General features: G+C 40.6%; 1 protein-coding gene and 1 non-coding gene across 9 annotated transcripts in view; both read right to left on the bottom strand.

The window, feature by feature from the left end:
• MATR3 (matrin 3) overlaps window positions 1–18,480 on the bottom strand; it is a 41,155-nt gene extending 22,675 nt beyond the window's left edge. For 2 of the 8 annotated variants that reach the window (XM_023735594.1, XM_023735596.1), the window contains exon 1: window positions 5,047–5,159. Coding sequence is in view for 2 of the 8 variants with exons in the window: in XM_004381054.3 (XP_004381111.1) it covers window positions 4,817–4,864 (48 nt within the window). In the remaining 6 variants the exon portion in view is untranslated. Of the gene's footprint in view, window positions 1–4,816; window positions 5,209–17,120; window positions 17,203–18,410 lie in introns of those variants that run through there. The other 6 variants (XM_004381051.3, XM_004381054.3, XM_004381052.3 and 3 more) reach the window with 5 other exon arrangements.
• On the bottom strand, window positions 17,258–17,457 carry LOC111821385 (small nucleolar RNA SNORA74). Its single transcript, XR_002824818.1, has one exon. It is a non-coding gene; the product is annotated as a small nucleolar RNA SNORA74 (small nucleolar RNA).
• Window positions 18,481–19,209: the final 729 nt, after the last annotated feature.

Raw genomic sequence — 19,209 nt, 5'->3', positions numbered from 1 at the left:
TTAGTACTTTCCAGCGCTTTACGACTATTGCTCTTAATCCACTGACAGACCTGAATTCAACTTCTAGACCACTTCTTGATCCTTAAGTCAATGACAGGTAAGAGTGTTGCAGAGTGCCTTCAGGTGCTGAGAAGATAAAAAAACTTTTAATCAGTAGAAGGGATTCCTGTTCAGACTTAGAACAATATTTACTTTCTTCTTTCTAGGATTAAAAAATTTCCTAGTGACTTTCAATTAATTAGGCAGTAAATATTTTCAGATTAAAGCTACAAGAAAACCGATTCAAAACCAAGAGCAAAGAAGAGAACTTTAACCCATTTGCCTGACACTGCTGACTCTCAATTTGATCTGATACAAACTCGGCTTACTTTCTATCCACTTAAACAGAACTAGCGGTTTCCCTCAAGGCTCCACTCTGCACCCTTGAAAGTTTCCCCATCCACTCAATTTATGCTCTACTACTCTCTTGGAGTTTCCACATTTGTACAACTCTTTGATTTGATAAAAACAGATTTTTGGAGCCTGAATGCTTTTATTCGAATCCTGGTTTACTGCACAATAGCTATGTGACCTTCAGCGATTTAATGTCTCCATTTTTGTTTCCTCCCATGCAAAATGGGAATAAAAATAATACCTACATTTCATAAAGCTGTACAGTAAGGACTAAATAAATCAGTCTATGTAAAACCCTTAGAATAATGTCTGGCACATAATAAATACCCTAATAATAATCTACTTTTTACCTAATTTGATCCTCACAACCCTAAGAAATACAATTTAGTTTTCCTTCATTTTTAGACCAGAAAACAAACTTTACATGCAAAAAGACTGATCCAGGGACATGTGAATAAAGAGCAGTAAAACCTGCGAAAGTTGTACCTGTGTTAAGGTGGAAACCTATCAGAGAAAGAAAACTAAAATGTTTCCCACAAATACAAGCGATAGAAAAGCACTAAGACTGTATTCTGTCAAAGGCAGAAAACTTTCGAGACCTGGAAATAAAAGGCAGTCTCATCGAGTTCTGGCTCTCACAGGTTTCACTGTACATCTTTCACTTACACTGTACTCCCTATTTCATACATCAACTTTAATGTCCCAGCTATTTCTGTTCAAAGCTGGGATTCAAAACTGAACTTTGTCACCTCCCACCTTTAAAGACCAGAGTTAAAAACTGGTAGTAACCTTGACAAGTAAGATTGAGGAAGAAAAGCTGGCTTCTGGTAAAAGTGGACAAAATGCAGCCCCTGCCTCTCTATTCCCTCTGCCATAACATTACTCAAGATTCTCAGTGTTTGTGCTCTTCAGCTGGTGTACTTGCATCCATGGTCACAAGCTCATCACCCGGCAGTACAAAAGTCCTGAAATAATCGCTCATTTCACTCTCCTGCTGAAAAACCTACAGCTCCCTACTACTAGAAGTCCTTACTACGCAGTGTTTTCAATGCCTTTTGCACATTGGGCCCATCTTATTTCTCTAAATCTATCCCCCACCATACTCATATGAGGTCAGCTTGCTATTCCATTCACAGAGCTTGTGAAAATACAATTCTTGTTAGCTGGAATACATCCCCCCCTTCTCATTTAATAACACTAGTAATTCTCTTTGGCCCAAAAACCAAGCCAGTTGCCACTGAGTTCATTCCAACTCATGGCGACTGCCATCTGTTGCAAAAAAAAGATACACAAATCATCCATAATGACAACATACAGAGCTACCAACACTTTTTGGTGTATCTCCCCTCTATTTTTATGCTTACTGACTCCATAGGATTTTCATGGTTGTGACTTTTTGGAAGCAGATTGCCAGGCCTTTTTTCTGAGGCAGCTCTGGGTGGGTTCAAGCCACCAACCCTTAGGTTGGTAGCCAAGCGCTTAACCATTTGCATCATTCAGGGGACTCCTTGATTAGGCCCAAACCCATTGCCGTGAAGTTGACGCCAACTCATAACAACCCTATAAGACAGAACAGAACTGCCCTATACAGTTTCCAAGGCTGTAATCTTTACGGAAGCAGACTGCCACATCTATCTTCCATGGAGCCTGAACCGCTGACCTTTTGGTTCACAGCCGAGCACTTAACCACTGCACTACCAGGGCTCCTTAATCCTAACTAAAAGAGGCATGTAAAAACAGAGAAAAAGCACTCTTAACAAAAGATCTTCTGGGAAGAACATCTAACAAACCATTATCCAATTCCAGCTATCAAAATGGTTTCATTCTTAAAATAGCTAATGCTGCAGTTCATGTCATAACCTAATTAGTATTAGTCCCAATAATAATATAGCAAATTTAATATCTTTATATAGTATTTTCAGACTTGCTTGTCTTATGCAATAAGGACTAGTTTCTGTCACTTTTGAATATCCTGTACACGTTAAGACTTCATTAAGCTGCCTCACTTCTATCTCAACTCCCCTTCAAAAATACACGGGATACTAAATAACAAGAAACTCCAGGATATCTGAAGTGTTCCTTTAGGCACTTCTAGTATTCACAATTTTTTTTTATTTTTATTTCTTTTCTTATATAAAGGTAAACAGAATTTCTCGGGGGAGACTTCAAAAAAACTCAAAAAAAAAAAAAAAAAAAAGATACACAAATCATCCATAATGCCAACATACAGAGCTACCAACACTTCTTGGTGTAGCTCCCCTCTATTTTTATGCTGACACGTTCTTTTTAAAAACAGAAAACTCCAAATTTGACGTCAACTTAGTTTTATTACATGTTAACAGATTCCCAACTGTTGAAACTTTAGACTTTTAGATTTTGCAAGTTTAAAAACCCAATATTAAAGGAATCTTTGACACATTATTTCCTCTTATGCTCCTTAAGTTCTTCTTCCATTTTCAGGCCTATACTATGAAGACCCCTAGAATGACTCAAGATCCAAGGGCTCTAAACCAGACTGGTAGCATTATCACTGGTTAACTACATAACAACCACCATCTCCCTTCCCTGAGCTTTAATCTTTTCTTTTTTCTATAAAATTAGGAATCTGAACTACATATTTCTAAAATACAGTAGACATTATTGTTGCATTCCTCACTTGATCAAGGGTGGTTAAGTCCCGAATTAGATAAAAATGCTATATAAAAGCAAATTCATATTGCGAATGGATGCACTAAAAAGAATGTAATCAATGTTACTAAACTATACATGTAGAAATTGTTCAGATGGCGTATATTAAGTGTATTTTCACAATTAAAAAAAAAAACCCCAAAACAGCAAATCCACATACACAGCTGAAAAGGAAAATATTTAAAGATGTTAAAAGTAAAAACATCCTCTGTGTAAAGTACAAACTAATGTTATATGATGCTAAGTGCAAAGTAAGAAATATCCTTGAGAGCACTTCAACACAAGTATCTTCTGGCGAAAACGATCTTTTCCAAATCTTACATAAGCAACCAGAAGAATCTTCATGAAGTATTTCAATTGTGTTTAATTTCATGTTTGTAAAAACATTATAGTCAAGTGGAAAAGGGCATATCCAGAACGTTTTGTAACAAAATGTCTCCCCCGCTGTTCTTGATTTCTAAAACAATACTAATGTTGATAAATTACGTTAACAGATTGTGTAGACGACTTAGCCATTATGAAAATGAGTTTTAAAAACGTTAAGTTTATTTTGAATACTTATGAAAATAGCCTAAAATAAAAATTTTGCCACACAATATACTGCTTCGTATATACTGTATTCGGGAGAAAAATGTGTTTTACTATTTTCAATCTTGATCCAAGCTTTCTTGAACACGCAGAACACAGTATCAATACAAAATGTAACAACGACCTGCGAAATCAACGGCTCTCAAATTATTCCGGCGCGCGTGAAAGACTAGAAATTTCTAACCGCCATTACCATTCTAGAAATGGGAAGCAAATTCTGAAAAACTGGTAACTGAGCCAATAGGAATATTCCACAAAATAGGATATTTCACAGAATACGGCCACAAAAGATGATGAACACCTAGGAGATATTCATCCACAGTGAACGGTGAAATGGGAAGATCCCTCTACAATATAACACAGCGCAAAGCGCAAGCAATAAAAAGAACAACGATGCGGCGAATACACCATGGTACTCCAAACCCTTTGTCTGGAAACCGGAAGGTCCCAGACCACACAACCTTCTAGAGGAACCTGGACTAAATAGTATTTTGATAAACAGAAAAAAGATGTGAGGTGACTCTCCAAACAAGAGCAAATCTCCTACCTGGCTACGTACTGCAGAAGGCTTTATCTGCGACGCAATACAGAAAACAAGCGTTAACGTTTCATTTTTCGGCCATTTTTAACGTGGTGGGGGTGGGGAGGAATTGTTCCTGATCTCCGGCTAAAATCGCGTGTGGGAGGCGGGACAAGGATGCGGGAGTTTTAGGGGGCGCTATGAAGCAATCGGCTAGCAACGGCGCAAAGGCCGTAACAGGGAAAGAAATGTTAGTGAAATGGTTAAGCTTTTCAGAGTCTGCGAAATCCTCCATTTTGGGGCACATTTTCAGACGCGGGGGGGGGGAACGCAAACGCACTATGAATCCTGTAACTGGGGCAAGCTCTACACCACGATTTCGCTATCTTACTTATCCTCCCCAGAAGGGAGGCCCCCAATGGACACTCCGTCCCTCAGGCCTCGAGCGCTCCTCCCCCCCCCCTCAGCGTTCCGGCCCTCGGGTAACGGGCTCGTCGTCCCGCCCCCACCCACAGCAAGCCTAGGGCGCGGGAAACTCGGCCACTAGGCAGTCCTCCGCGCCCCCCAACTCAACCTCCGCATCCCAGGCCCTTGACTGGCTGCGTGTATCCCTCCTGGACCGCTCACCTCCGCCGCCCGCGGAGGCTGGCTGCGCCGCCACTGCGCTCCTAACATGGCGGCCGCCGATCAGGCGGTTCACATACGCAGCGCGGCGGGAGGCAGAGCGGGCGAGCGGGAGCGAGCAAGAAAGGCGCGCCGCCGGCTCCCCGCAGCCCTTGTCGCCGTCGCTGCCCACTCCGGTGGGCGCAGAGAGCCCCCAGCCACACCACCCAAACTCTTACCCGCCTCACGCCTACCTTAAGAAAAAGGGAGAGGGAAAAAGAGAGGTTACCTCTCTCTCCCAGCGAGCGGGACTCGGAGGCTCCCACAATCCCCCGCAGCAACGGCGCTGGGAGGAGGCGGCGGCGGCAGCGGGTGCAACCCAAGAGCTCAATCCACTCTCGCGAGAGCGCGCCCCCAACCCTCTCGGGTCCAGTTTCGGCGCGCGCCAAGCGCCGCCCCCGCCTGCGCGAGCATCTCGTTAAGAGCTTTGCGTTCCCGTCGTTGTTCTCTAGTGTTGGAGCTCGCCTCTCCTACACCCAGCTGAGACGGGGAATGGATTGAAAACTATAGCACACGAGTTCGAGTCCCATTTCCCAAACAGGTGTTTTTCGACCCCTAAATTGCATAGTGCAGAGATTTAATAGAAGTGAGTCGCAGGAGTCCTTGGTTTAGACCCGACTTCTGTTGATTTTCCAATTACTTGTCGAAGAATTGTAGGAAGTGCCAGGGAAAAGGACCACAGGGAATACCATTTTGGCTGCTTGCCAAATCAGGAATTCAGTGCCGGAGGGTCACCGAGAGGGCGGGGTGGGGGAGCAGCTCATTCCCTCCAAATGACCAAAATCTAAATAGAAAAGGGTTTGTTACAACAAGATAAGGAGCCCAAGAGGCATAGCTACCGACAAAAAAGGTTGGCAGTTCCAACCCACCCAGTGGCTTCTCAGGAAAGATCTGGCAATTTGCTTCCCATAAACATTATAGCCAAGAAAATCCTATGAGGCAGTTCTACTCTGTCACGTGGGCTTGCTGAATTGGAATAGACTCTTAAGGCACCCAACAGACAACACAATAAGCATTTTACCTTGGTACTATTATCCCTTTTGATAGATGAGGAGCCCCGGTGGTGTAGTGGTTGAAGTGTTTGGCTGCTAACCCAAAGGTTTGCAGTTTGAGTCTGCTAGCTGAGGGAGAAAGATGTGGCAGTTGGCTTCTGTAAAGATTTACAGCCTTGCAAACACCTATGGGGCAGTTCTACTCTGTCCTACAGGGTCTCTGAGCGGGAATGAACTCAACTGCAGTGGGTTTATTGATAAATGAGAAAACTGAGGCATAAAAAGGTTACATAATTTAGCCAAGGTGACAAAGCTAGCACATGGAGTCAGTCTGACTTCTTGAAGACTCTTAACCAGACAGCTAAGTATATATAATACCAGATGGTGGCATTGCTGTAAAAATGAAGTTAACCTCTCAGGCCAACGGCCTTTGATATATCCACCAAATATATAGCAAACCCCTGGTTCACAATATTGTTCTACTTCAATCTGGTTTAGTCAGTGATTCCAGAAGTATTTCTGGAATCTGTCAGTGGTTAGGCCTCAGGAAAATAATAAACTAGATAAAAGCAATCTTTGTTCTCCTGGAGCTTGTGTTATATACAGACATTGGATCAATAAATATATGCACAAGGTGATAATAGCTGAGTAACTCTGAGGGATGGGAACTTTCCTAAGTAACTGAAATTTGAGCTAATATCTGATGAGTAGGCATTAACTGGAATCCAGGGTGGTGCAAATGGTTAAGCACTTGGCTGCTAACCAAAAGGTTGGAGGTTCAAGTTCATCCAGAGGACCCTCAAAAGAAAGGCCTGGCGATCTACCTCTGACAAATCAGCCACTGAAGACATGTGTTCTACTCTCACATGGGGATGCCATGAGACGAAATCAACTGGGCTGAAACTGGTTTGATTCTAGGCATTAACTAGGTGAAGGGGAGAAGTACTTTCCAGGTAGGCAGAAGGAACAGCATATATAAAGACCTTGAGATAGACTTTGGCTAGAGAGGTAGGCTACATTTATTCAAATGCAGAGTTACAGGCAGGCACCTCAAGCCAGAGATAAATTAGTGATTTCAAGTCCTGCTTAATGGCATTCAAATTTTTAAAATCTTTTTAAAGCATTATGCTGGCCATTTAGCAAAACCCAGCAAAATCCCTTTTGATTAATAAGCCATTAAAATATTTCTGAAAAACTATTCTGGCTCCACTGTGAAGATAACGGAGGGGGCAAAGATTGAGAACACCAGAGAACCAGTAGATAAATTTAAGATATTTAGGAGGAAAATAAGCAAGTCTTGTTATTTGACAAGATATGGGAGATGAAGGAGAAAAATATGGATGAATGACAACTGGATGGTTGACAGTGCTATTAAGAAAAGGAGCACTGGAAGAGATCAGCTGGGGAGAAAAGAGGGCAAGTTCAGTTTGGGACACATTACTTTTAATACATGGGATATATGGGTCTTCTGCTCAGGGAAGCTAGCAAATAAAGGGTTAGTGGCATATTTATGAGTGAATGAAGTAAATGAAGCAATGGAAGTTGAAAGATGAGAAGACAGTATCATGAAGAGGCCTTCGGTTCAAGCCTTGTGAAACTCTCGTCAGGTATTGGTGAATGACAAAGGAGAAAAATGAAAAGGGGAAAAGGTGAATATAGGAAGAAACTGTAGGTGGAATGCCAAAGCATTTCAAAGATGAAGTGATCAACAAGGTCATATACTACCAAGACGTCAATATGATGACCAAAAACATCTAGAAAATTTAGCAACATGAAAGTCATTGGTAACATTGAGAATTGCTTCCAGTAAAGTGAGAGAAAGAAGACTGGAGGGTCTGAGTGTATGGAAAGGAAGGAGATGCAAACTACCCAATGCAGAAAAATTTTGGCTATAGAGACCAGGAGGAAGCAGGGTTGAGGGAAATTTGTTTCAATATGGGAAAGACTTGAACACAATTGAAATGTTTTTATCAAAGAAAAGAGGTGGTTGAAAAGACTGGGAAGAGAATGGATAATCTGTAATGGAGATTACTAAAAGGATAAAATGGGATTTGTAGACAGAGATGCCTCTAACAAGAGAAATGGAGAGGATGGTGCTGAGGAATTTAAGTCTGGTGGAAGGAAGACGGGCACTACTCAGGTAACTTAAATTTCTCTGTGAAGGAGGTACATCTTTTGAGGCTGGCTGGAGCTGTAAGAAGCAGAAAAAATTCTGAAAAGGCCATTGTGAAAATTGGGACTTCAGTTTTAGGACTCAGATGAACTTAGTGATCAGGAATATCTGTTGTAACTAATCTGCCATGTTGTACGATTTTCTACAGGCTTGGAGAAGGCATAAGAGTCTAAGTATCTTCTTTCCACAACAAATCTGATCTTTCTACTCTTCTGAGCATTTGATTCCAACAGACTCCTGTTATACCCAGCTCTCAGATGCCCCTCTGGAAGCCAGAAACATGTCTGCATTTCAAATTCCAGTTCAGACTTGTACCTACCCATGCATTTGTATAAGGCTGTAATGCCATCTGGTGATCGTGTGGAGAAAAAGTCAGAGACTTCTTTAATTCAGTAATTACTTACTGAGGGTCTGCTTAAAGATGTTGTAGGTCAGAATATTAGACACTTAAAAAATATTACAGTGAACACACAAAGGAGACCAGAATTAATACAACTCCATTCGTCAAATGCCTATTCCACGTAGGACACTACTAGAGGGCAGATATACAATGACAGGTAAGTCAAATTGCCAGCTATTGAGAATCTTGGTCTTCTGAGGGAGACAAACAAGGAAACCTGATGGTGTGGTGTCACGGTGGGCCTGGGTGAGGAAACTGATCACATTGGTGTTACTTATGAGGGGGTGTGGTGTGTACCATGGATGGCAAAGAATGAGGCCTCAGAGCAAGAACTGCAGTTGAGACTTTGAGAGCTCTAAGTGAAAGCCCTGGTGGCATGGCGGTTAAGAGCTCGCTGCTACAGCACACACTACAGGGGAAGTCAGCACAACTGGACTAAACCAAGGCTAAGTTTCCTGAATACAATCAAACACTTCAAGGGATAGAGTAGCAAGGGGGGGGCCTGGGGACCATGCTTTCAGGGGACGTCTAGGTCAACTGGCATAACAAAGTTTATTAAGAAAATGTTCTGCATCGTACTTTGGTGAGTGGCATCTGGGGTCCTAAAAGCTTGCAAGCGGCTATCTAAGATGCATCAATTGGTCCCAACCACCTGGAGTAAAGAATGAAGAACAGCAAAGACACAAGAAAATTAGTAGCCCAAGGGACAGAAAGGGCCACATAAACCAGAGACTTCATCAGCCTGAGACCAGTAAGAACTACATGGTGCCTGGCTACCACCAACGACTGTTCTGACAGAGAAAACAGATAGTCCCTGATGGAGGAGAAAAGTGGGGTGCAGAACTCAAATTCTAGTAAGAAGACCAGACTTAATGGTCTGACTGAGACTAGAGGAACCCTGGAAAGCATGGCCCCCGGATTTTCTATCAGCCCAGAACTATAACAATTTCTGAGGCCAACTCTTCAGACAAAGATTGGACTGGACTGTGGGACATAAAATGATACATTCGACTTAATGGCAACGGGTTTGGTTTTTTTAACCTTAAAAAAACCCGTAGCTGTGGAGTCAATTCCCACTCATAGCAACCCTATAGGACAGAGTAGAACCGCCTCATAGGGTTTCCAAGGAGCAGCTGGTGGATTCGAACTGCTGACGTTTTGGTTAGCAGCCATAGCTCTTAACCACTATGCCACCAGGGTTTCCATCGTACAGCTAAATAGCGGAAGACTTTAAATGTCAACAGAGAATTTTGGTTTGAGCTAGTAATGAAGACCTTCTACAGTTTTGAGCAGAGCATGACAAACATAAGAGAGTAAGGACAAATTTTTGAACATCACCCAACTTATTAAAACAGATTCATTAGTTGAATATGGTTAGTCATGTCATTGATAACATTCTTTTGAATTAAAAAATTAAACCTGACAAAAGTAAAAGGACTAAAAACATTGCAAAAATGGGATTAACACCTCTGAACCCAATTATTTTTAATTCCCAGTGCAGCTGCAACAAAAAATACAAGTGGGTAGCTTTAAAAAACAAATTTATTGTCTCAGTTTTAGAGGTTAGAAGTCCATCAGCTCTAGGAGTAGTCCTTGTCAGTAGCCCCCAGCATTCCCTGGCTTGTAGATGACTCCTCAGTCTTGTCCCCGTTGTGTCGCTCTCCTGTTTTCTCTTTCTATAAACCACCACTCACCAGGGAATACATTTAGGATGTATCCTACTGTAGTCTGACCTCATTAACATACAGAAGAAAACATCTATTCCCAAACAGGGTCATATGTCCAAGTATAGGGGTTAGGACTTCAACATAACTTTCTCGGAGACACAACTCTATCCCATTAACAATGATCAGTTGACACTCAGCAATTACTATTGAAAAGCCTGTTATATGCTGGGGAAAATCCAGTACAGTAGTTAAAATAAAGGGATTCTGCTCCCATAGAGCTCAGAAATCTAGTGGAATTGTACTACACTAAGCAGCATAGTCAGAAACTCTGGTGGCATAGTGGTTAAGAGCTATGGCTGCTAACTAAAAGTTCGGCAGTTCGAATCCACTAGGGGCTCCTTGGAAACCCTATGGGGCAGTTCTACTCTGTCCTATAGGGTCGTTATGAGTCGGAATTGACTTGAGGGCAACAGGTTTGATTTTTTAAGCAGCATAGTACTGGGATGGCATTGTGACTGGCTTACACCAATAGAACACAGAAGTATCTTTCATCCACTTAAAACCTAGTTGCCATGCTGTGAGAAACCCAAGACATCTTAAGAGGCCATATGGAAGAGAACCAAGGCCCTCTAGTCAACAGCACCAGCTGAGCATCCAGGAGACAGCCATTACCAGCTGCAAGCCAAAGTGGGCAAGTCACCAAGAGAGCTATCCTGGAAGTTCCAGCCCAATCCCACCCAAATCCATGTAGAACACAACCACCCAGGAAGTCCAGAAAGTTTTTTTTTTTTTTTTAATTAAACAGTTTTATTAAACAGTGCTGCTCTAGAACAGACTCCATAAGTTTATGTAAAGGGCCAGATAGTATTTTAGGATTGTATCCATATGGTCTCTGCCACACTCAACTCTGCCACTGTAGTGCAAAACCAGCCACAATTACGTCAACAAGTGAGCACAGCTGTGTTCTACTAAAATTAAAATTTCACAAAATGAAATATTTCAATTGTATTGTAATTGTCTGGTCAGAAGATGTGCATTTTTAATCTTAAAAACTAAACTGCCCTCCACAGAGGTTGTACCAATTTACTCTCAACAAATTAGTGTGTTTTCCCATTTCTTGATAACTGCTATCAAAATCAATTTGAAAATCTGCTGGCTGAAAAATGGAATCTCAGCTATAAATTTTATTTGCATCTCCTATTATAACGGGTTAAGACTCACCTGTGAACTATTCATATCTTTTGCCCATTTATCTTTTGAGTTTTTGGGCTTTTACTTTTATAGAAATTTTATAAAAGAAAACACTTGGAAAACATCTTTTAGCCTTTCTTTTGTTTTTTATTTATGGTCTTTTGGCATTCAGAATTTTCTTTAGTGAAATTTGCAGTTGTGGCACATGGTCAACATACAGTAAATGCTGCCAATACTCTATAGTGAGGCACTAACTCCCACAACAGTTACATGAATACCCTAAAATGAGAAAAAAATACATTCAATTATTTACTTTATAGAGCCCCACAGTAAACATGTTAAAATTACCCATTTAAATCTGCTTATAACGTAAGTTTTATCCTGGCACCTACCTGGCAGTGCTACACCTGCTAGTAAGATACGATCTATAAGTTAGAATTTGTACTTAAAGATGTTTCACAAATTTTCTAACTGTAAAGGTATTTACGGATTAGCAAAAAGTAACAGAAACCTCCACATATATTTGAGTGAACAGATGTCTCAAATTTGAACAGTAAATCTCTGCAAGTCCATTATTTTTACTACTTTTGAAGCTAAATTTATTTTCACCCAAATATCTGTGCATTAGGTTATAATGACTGAAGAGCAAATGAATTGTGGGATGACATCAAGGACATAGTACATGAAGAAATCAAAAGGTCATTAAAAAGACAGGAGAAAAAAAAAAAAAGACCAAAATGGATGTCACAAGGAACTCTGAAACTTGCTCTTGAACGTAGAGTAGCTAAATCAAATGGAAGAAATGATGAAGTAAAAGAGCTGAACAGAAGATTTCAAAGGGTGGCTCGAGAAGACAGAGTAAGGTATTATAATTAAATGTGCAAAGACCTGGAGTTAGAAAACCAAGAGAAGAACATGACTGGCATTTGTCAAGCTAAAGGAACTGAAGAGAAAATTCAAGCCTGGAGTTACAACATTGAAGGATTCTACAGGGAAAATATTGAATGACACAGGAAACATCAAAAGATGGAAGGAATACACAGTCACTGTACCAAAAAGAACTGGCAGACATTCAACCATTTTAGAAGGTAGCATATGATCAAAAACTGATGGTACTGAAGGAAGAAGCCAACCTGCACTGAATACATTGGTGAAAAACAAGATTCCAGGAACTGACGGAATACTGATTGAGATGTTTCAACAAATGGATGCAGCACTGAAAGCCAAAAAATTTGGAAGATAGCTACCTGGCCAACCGACTGGAAGAGAACCATATTTGTGCCCATTCCAAAGAAAGGTGACCCAACAGAATGCAGAAACTATCAAGCAATATCATTAATATCACACACAAGTAAAATTTTGCTGAAGATCATTCAAAAACAGTTACAGAAGTACATCGACATGGAACTGCCAGAAATGAAACTGGATTCAGAAGAGGACGTGGAACGAGGAATATCATTGCTGATGTCAGATATATCTTGGCTGAAAGTAAAGAATTCCAGAAAGATGTTCACCTGTGTTTTATTGCCTAGGCAAAGGCATTCAACTGAATAGATCATAACAAATTATGGATAACATTGTGAAGAATGGGAATTCCAGAACACCTAATTGTGCTCATGCAGAACCTGTACATAAACCAAGAGGCAGTTATTCAAACAGAACAAGGGGATACCGTGGTTTAAAATCAGGAAAGCTGTGCATCAGGGTTGTATCCTTTCACCATACTTATTCATAATTTGCATGATGAACAAATAATCTGAGAAACTGGACTATATGAAGAACTTGGCATCAGAATTGGAGGAAAACTTATTAACAACCTGGCTCTGTGGTATGATGTGACAGAAAGGTGGTGCTCTGACAGTCAGCAAAGACTGCAGAATCATCTACTGAGCTGAGATCTCAAAGTAGACAACAAAGTAGAGAAGAAAAGGTTAAAGCAGAATGGAAAACAGCAGTATGGCAGGAAGGGAATCTGATGGTAAAGATAAGAGGTTGAGAGAGGTAAGGGTTAGACTGTGCAAGGCCTGACAGGCATGTTAAGGTCAACAGGCAGTGTGTCTTATTCAACGCCAATGTCAAGCAGACAGTTAATAAAAGCCATAAACCCACAAAAAGGTTAGCAGTTAAATGACCACAGACTCTGACAAGATGAGCAATTAGCATAGGTTGTCGTCCTAGCCCTGGAGATAATTCACAAACGAGAGGGACGTTGAAGGTCTGGGAAATAAAACATGAGAATCCCCTGTAAAGAATAATCATGGTTAGATTCTAGCATAGAAGGATAAGAAATAGAAGACTGGTGTAGAAAAGTGCCATGGGCATAGGAGTAGTTGGGGCTGGGACAGAACTTTTCTGTTCTGTCCCATTTTTTCCTCCCATTCATTACTCTATGTCCAACCCATCACCGGCTAGGGTTACCAGCATATCGCAACAAGTTTAGATAGCTTTACTTTTGTCCCCTGGAAGTTCTTGAGAGAATTACAACTGAGGGTAAAATGGACATTTACTACTCTAGAGGAGCCCAGATTTTAACTCAGAGGGTCTCTGCCTTGAAGTATATATATCTTTACTTTCATTCAACTGAACTGGACACTAGGGCCTAGGCTTTGGCTCCTCCTTGGACCAGCAGCTGATACAAAATCCCTGTCCTCTACTATGAGCTCATAGGGTAAAAATAATCAGTCATCTGAGGACTTGTGCATTCATTATAAAAGGCAACAGGCTCAACCACCTATTCCAAATGAAACAATAAATGAAGACCACAGAATAAAAATGCATTGAATATTAAAAATGGAATGTTTATAAAATATAGGGGGCAATGAACTAAGGATCCTGGTTAGTATACGTATCTTCCTTCTTCTGTCATCTGATATGGCATAGATGCGACACTTCAGTCACAATGAGCACACCTATTGCCCAGATCTTGGTTCCTAACACCATTCTCTAGTAACAGGAACCAGGGCTCCTTGGAGAAATAGTTGATTCTGGGACTGGGGCAGGAAATACATTAACATCAGCCTGGAGCAGATTGTAATCACATAATGCAAAGAAATGCTTTTTGAAAAGAGCCCACAATGGCAGGGATATGCCAAAGGGGCACCAGAGCATAAATAACTGAATAAACAAATGGAGAAGAAGAGACAAATCTCCAGAGCAGAATTTCAAGTAAGTAATGTAGATACTCTGCCCTCTAGGAGGTAGAATACAATTCCCCACTCCATAAAAGTAAGCTATCCATAGTGATTTCTTTCAAAGAATATAGTATGGAAAGGGAGAAAAAGGAATAACTTTATACTGGGGAAACCTGGCAAACATGACCTCAGCCAGGTGATCAAGGTTAACATCAACAGTATTAAGTAATGTTGATAGTTCATACCCTTGATATATGATGAAAATGGTACTTTACCTCTGTGGTCTTACTCCCCAAAACCCCATAATCCCATTCTAATCATTAGAAAAACTTAAAGACAATTCCAATAGAAAGACTTTCTACAAAATACCTATCTGGTACTCCTCAAAACTGTCAAGATCATCAAAAGTCTGAGAAACTGTCACAGCCAAGAGGAGCCTAAGTAAACATGCCAACTAAATGTACTATGGTATTGTGGATGAGATTTTGGATCAGAAAAGAGACATTAGGTAAAAACTATGGAATTCTGAATACCGTATGGGCTTTGGTTAATAATAATGCAGCAGAGCCTGTTTCACCACCCAGGGGCTTTTGTTAGACAAGAGGTAAGGCCAGACAAGTAACAGGGGGGCTTCTTTGAACCAAGCCCTAGATTATTCATTTGACAAGTACATGACCCAGAAACTTAGCTCATTAAAAGTGTTCCTAAATAGCAGTGAGGGGACTGGTGTTGATAAGTAGACATTCTAAGTATTAGTTAATTTGTTAATTCAATGAAATTGTTTTCTAAGAGAATATTGACAGGTCCATTAACTGGAGCTGTTCATAAAGCCCTAATTAATCAACAAGATTCACAGGAGTCATTGTCACTCTTAAGTTCTTAATTAGTTGCTCTTAGCAGATTGTTTTCCTTTGTGTGAATTCCTAAGCACTCAACCACCTTTTTGTGTCCCTTTGGGGACTGCAAAATTTATTACTCTTGATTTTATTTTCCTGTTTAAAATTTAGGTGTGATCCAAAACTTAAAATGCAAAAAATCCATTGACAGTATTTTCTTTCAACCCTGCAAAAAAGGAAGTAAAATATTGACAAGTGCCAGGGAAAACTCTAAAATATAATTGGGGTCCCCTACTCACCTTTAATGCTTCTCCTCTTACCATGGTACTTGAAGAAAGGCACTTGTGTTTACTAACTTCTACCTATGGCAGGAGAAAGAGGCTTGGGTACTTATAGTATAGTAGTAGTCCATTTGGAATTTTATTGTCTCATGGGAAAATAGAGAAAAGGATGGGATAAAAAAAAAAAAGGTGCTTTGAAATATTTTGCATCATGATGTAAGTCTTCTTAGACCTACCAGGAAATAAAATTCTTTGCTTAAAAAAAAAAAATAATTAAGTCAACAGGGATAAGTAGGTGACTAGCTTCAGTTATCAAGTAGGAAATCCCATTAAATCATTTTAATTTGCATGATTAAGCCACTGAAACCTCTTGAGCCACTGAATACAAGTATCAACATAGAAGCCCTTCTCTGTGCACAAGGGTAGCCCTACTGTGGTCAGGAAGGCAACCTGCACCTCCGAGGAATTTGAAACTCTGTATATTTTAAATCCTACAGCTATTCATAACATCTAAGTTTTTCCCCTTTCCTTAGAGGCCATTTTTATTTCACTACCTTTTACTAAGTTGGTGATCCCGGGCTTTGCCAAAAACCAAAGACTGCTGTTCTTCCTTCAGACCTCTCCCTTGAGAGCACATTAAAAATGGAAAGAATCACTATGAAAAAAGTAACCCTGCAAAAAGTATATACAAACCAACCCCCAAACACATGCAAATAAAGACTATTCTACTACTAAATAATTTATTAAAGTTACCTTAGCCCTCTAAAAGATGAGAAGAGTTTAAGGCTATAAGACAAAAGTATTGACCATGGAATTTTTCAGGGAGACATGTTGTTACTCCAAGAGGTTGACTGGCTCTGAGTGGGTCACTAATGAGCTGTTCAATTCTCAAGGCCTGAATTTCATTCTGTAGTTCAGGGGGTGGCAAGCTATAGCCCACAGGGCAATTCTGGCCTGCCATCTGTTTTGGAATGGCCTTGGAGCTAAGACTGGTTTTAATGTTTTTTTAAGTGGTTGGTGGGGGGTGGGGTAAGGGTGAAGGGTAAAACTATCTTGTGACACTGAAAATTTTATAAAATCCCAATTTCAGTGCTCAGAAACAAAGTTTTATTGGAAGATAGCCATGCTCATTTGTTGCCATATTATCTATGGCTGCTTTCACACTACAACTGCAGAGCTGAGTAGTTGCAACAGACAGCATATGGCCCACAAGCCTAAAACATTATCTGGCCCTTTACAGAAACTTTGCAGATCCTTGCTCTACAACAGCACTATATAATAAAACTTTCTGCATTTACGGAAATGTTCTGAGTTTCCAATGTGGTAGTCACTAGTCAAACAAATATTGGGGCTGAGAAACTTAATTTTTTAATTTTATTTTATTTTAATCAATTTAAACAGCCACATGTAGCTTGTGCCTATTGAATAGTGAAGCTCTAGAAAATGAGGGGTTAGTTTAAGTCTTGGACTTTAGATTCAAAATATCCTCTAAAACTTTGATACTCCACAAAACTTAAAAACATACTTTTATAAGTTTTTCCATCCATCTGAGCTGAAGGAAATTAATTAGATCTTACATGATAAAAGGACTACATACACTACTTATCTTGGTGTCACGCAGAGCTGTCAAGAAATCTGAGGTCCTGATGGAGGCAGGTTTCTCATTCAGGTCAAGGCACCTAGTAATCAAGAGGAAAGGAATGACAGGCTGTCCTTTTCTAACAGGGAAAAAAAATTGTTTGCACCCAGACTAGGACCAACTCCACAGGAGGAGTCATTCCACTCTCAGAGGTGCAAATGCTACCCAAAGGTACTCGGCCTCAACACCAAAACAGTGCTTGGAGCCAGACCTCAATAAAGGCAACACTTGTTCTTCCAACAGTGTAACACCATCACAGGCATCACACTAGCCTGGAGAGCTGACAACTGTTGGGTGATTCCTCAGTTTTCGTATTCTTGTTTCAGATACCTCGGTAACCTGTTAGACCTGGATAAAGGCATCACTATAAGTGTTCTGCTCCTGTAATTTCAGCCTAGGAAACCCTATGGGGCAATTCTACCCTGTCACACAGGAATTGACTCAAGGGCACACAGCAAAATGAACTGAATGTTGACTGCAAAAGGTTAGGAGCACAAAACGACTAATATGATATAATCCCACTTACATGAAATAGGCAAATGTACAGAGACCAAAGTGGTTACCAGATGTAAATGGGAGGGGGAGTCATTGCTTAGGGTGCGCTGAGTTTTTTTAATGGTGGTGGAACAATTTGTAAACAGAGGTGATGGTTGCACAATGTAAACATATCGAATATCACTAAATTATACATGTAAAATACTTTGAATTGGCAAATGTTTTGTTACATATATTTTTACCACAATAAAACAATTTTTAAAAAAAAGCCCGGAAGCTTTGGTTCCAGATCCTGCTGCCAAACCCTTGAAACAAATACAAAAGAGGAACCCCTTTCCCGTGACTTCAGTGTTTCATTCAACATTCAGGGAGTTCCTGCCACGTGACAGGCACTGTGCTTGGGATGTAGCAGTACACTAAGCTCTCCCTCACGGAACTTGCAATCTGCCATAAGACACTAGTGTCACTTCAAAGTCCAACTGCTAGCAGATTCTAGCAGTGTGTATCATTTAATTAAGGCCTTTCCACCTTCCCTATAAATTCCTCAGACTGAATGACACAGATAATCTGAGATCCTAGATGACTTCAGAGCATAACCACCAAATTCCTACCAAGTCTTTTACTGCCCATTGGAGGTTGAATTTGTTGGGGGCAAATGGTTTTGCCTCCCAATTGTCTCCTGATGGACACCAACTAGCCAACAGGCCTGGCACATGGGATGCAGTCAGTATTTGAATAAATAGGGACATTTACCTGAAAACTACAGGCGCAGACTGGCCACCTGCCACTATTTCCTCTCTTCAGGAGTGCTGCTCTATTTTCAAGTCACGCTAAAAAGAAACAGACAAGCAGATGTGGTACATTTCCCACAGATTCCACTCTTCTATGCCCTAAACTAGAACAGCAGCTCCTAAGGCAGCTTTTCTACAGATGGAAACAGGGTACTACTGACACATATGATTTACCATAGTTTCTATGGTCTCAGTAATTATTTTATTTCCTATTATTTGCTTTTTCCTCCCTACGAGATCAGTACAATAAAGCCAACCATCCCCTAAACCCTCTAGATATCACTAGTCTTAAGACCCCATATGTAAAAGGCTATTCACAATGAACATTTGTGGCATTCACACAAAGCACTCAATGTTTAGCTATGAGAATCCTTTTAAGGGAAGCCAGTCGATGGAAAAGAACAGGCTTTGATAAATAACCTCCCCCAACCATCCTCCCCAGTTCCTCCCGTGGAAACTAGGATGTCGCTTTTCACAGAAGCAGTAACTAAGTCAGTTCTTCTGGACAAGCTGCTGCATCATTCTCAGTGGTGTTTGCTTAAAACTGAGAGGCATCTCTTCTCAGAAAATTAGTATTCCAAAACAAAACCACTATAAAGGGGACTCAATACTTACTGCTCTAAGGGGCAACAACTCTGTTCACTCCTGAAAATCAGCAAAAAATCAGCACAAATACTGTTATACCAAAGAAAAAAATCAATAAGGTTGTAGCTAGCCCAGCACCTTCCTGCAAAAAAAAACCCAAACAACCAACCACTTGT

The sequence above is a fragment of the Trichechus manatus genome, unplaced genomic scaffold (assembly GCF_000243295.1).
Source record: "Trichechus manatus latirostris isolate Lorelei unplaced genomic scaffold, TriManLat1.0 scaffold00080, whole genome shotgun sequence".
Classification (NCBI taxonomy): domain Eukaryota; kingdom Metazoa; phylum Chordata; class Mammalia; order Sirenia; family Trichechidae; genus Trichechus; species Trichechus manatus.
This window is presented reverse-complemented; position numbering and strand designations above follow the sequence as displayed.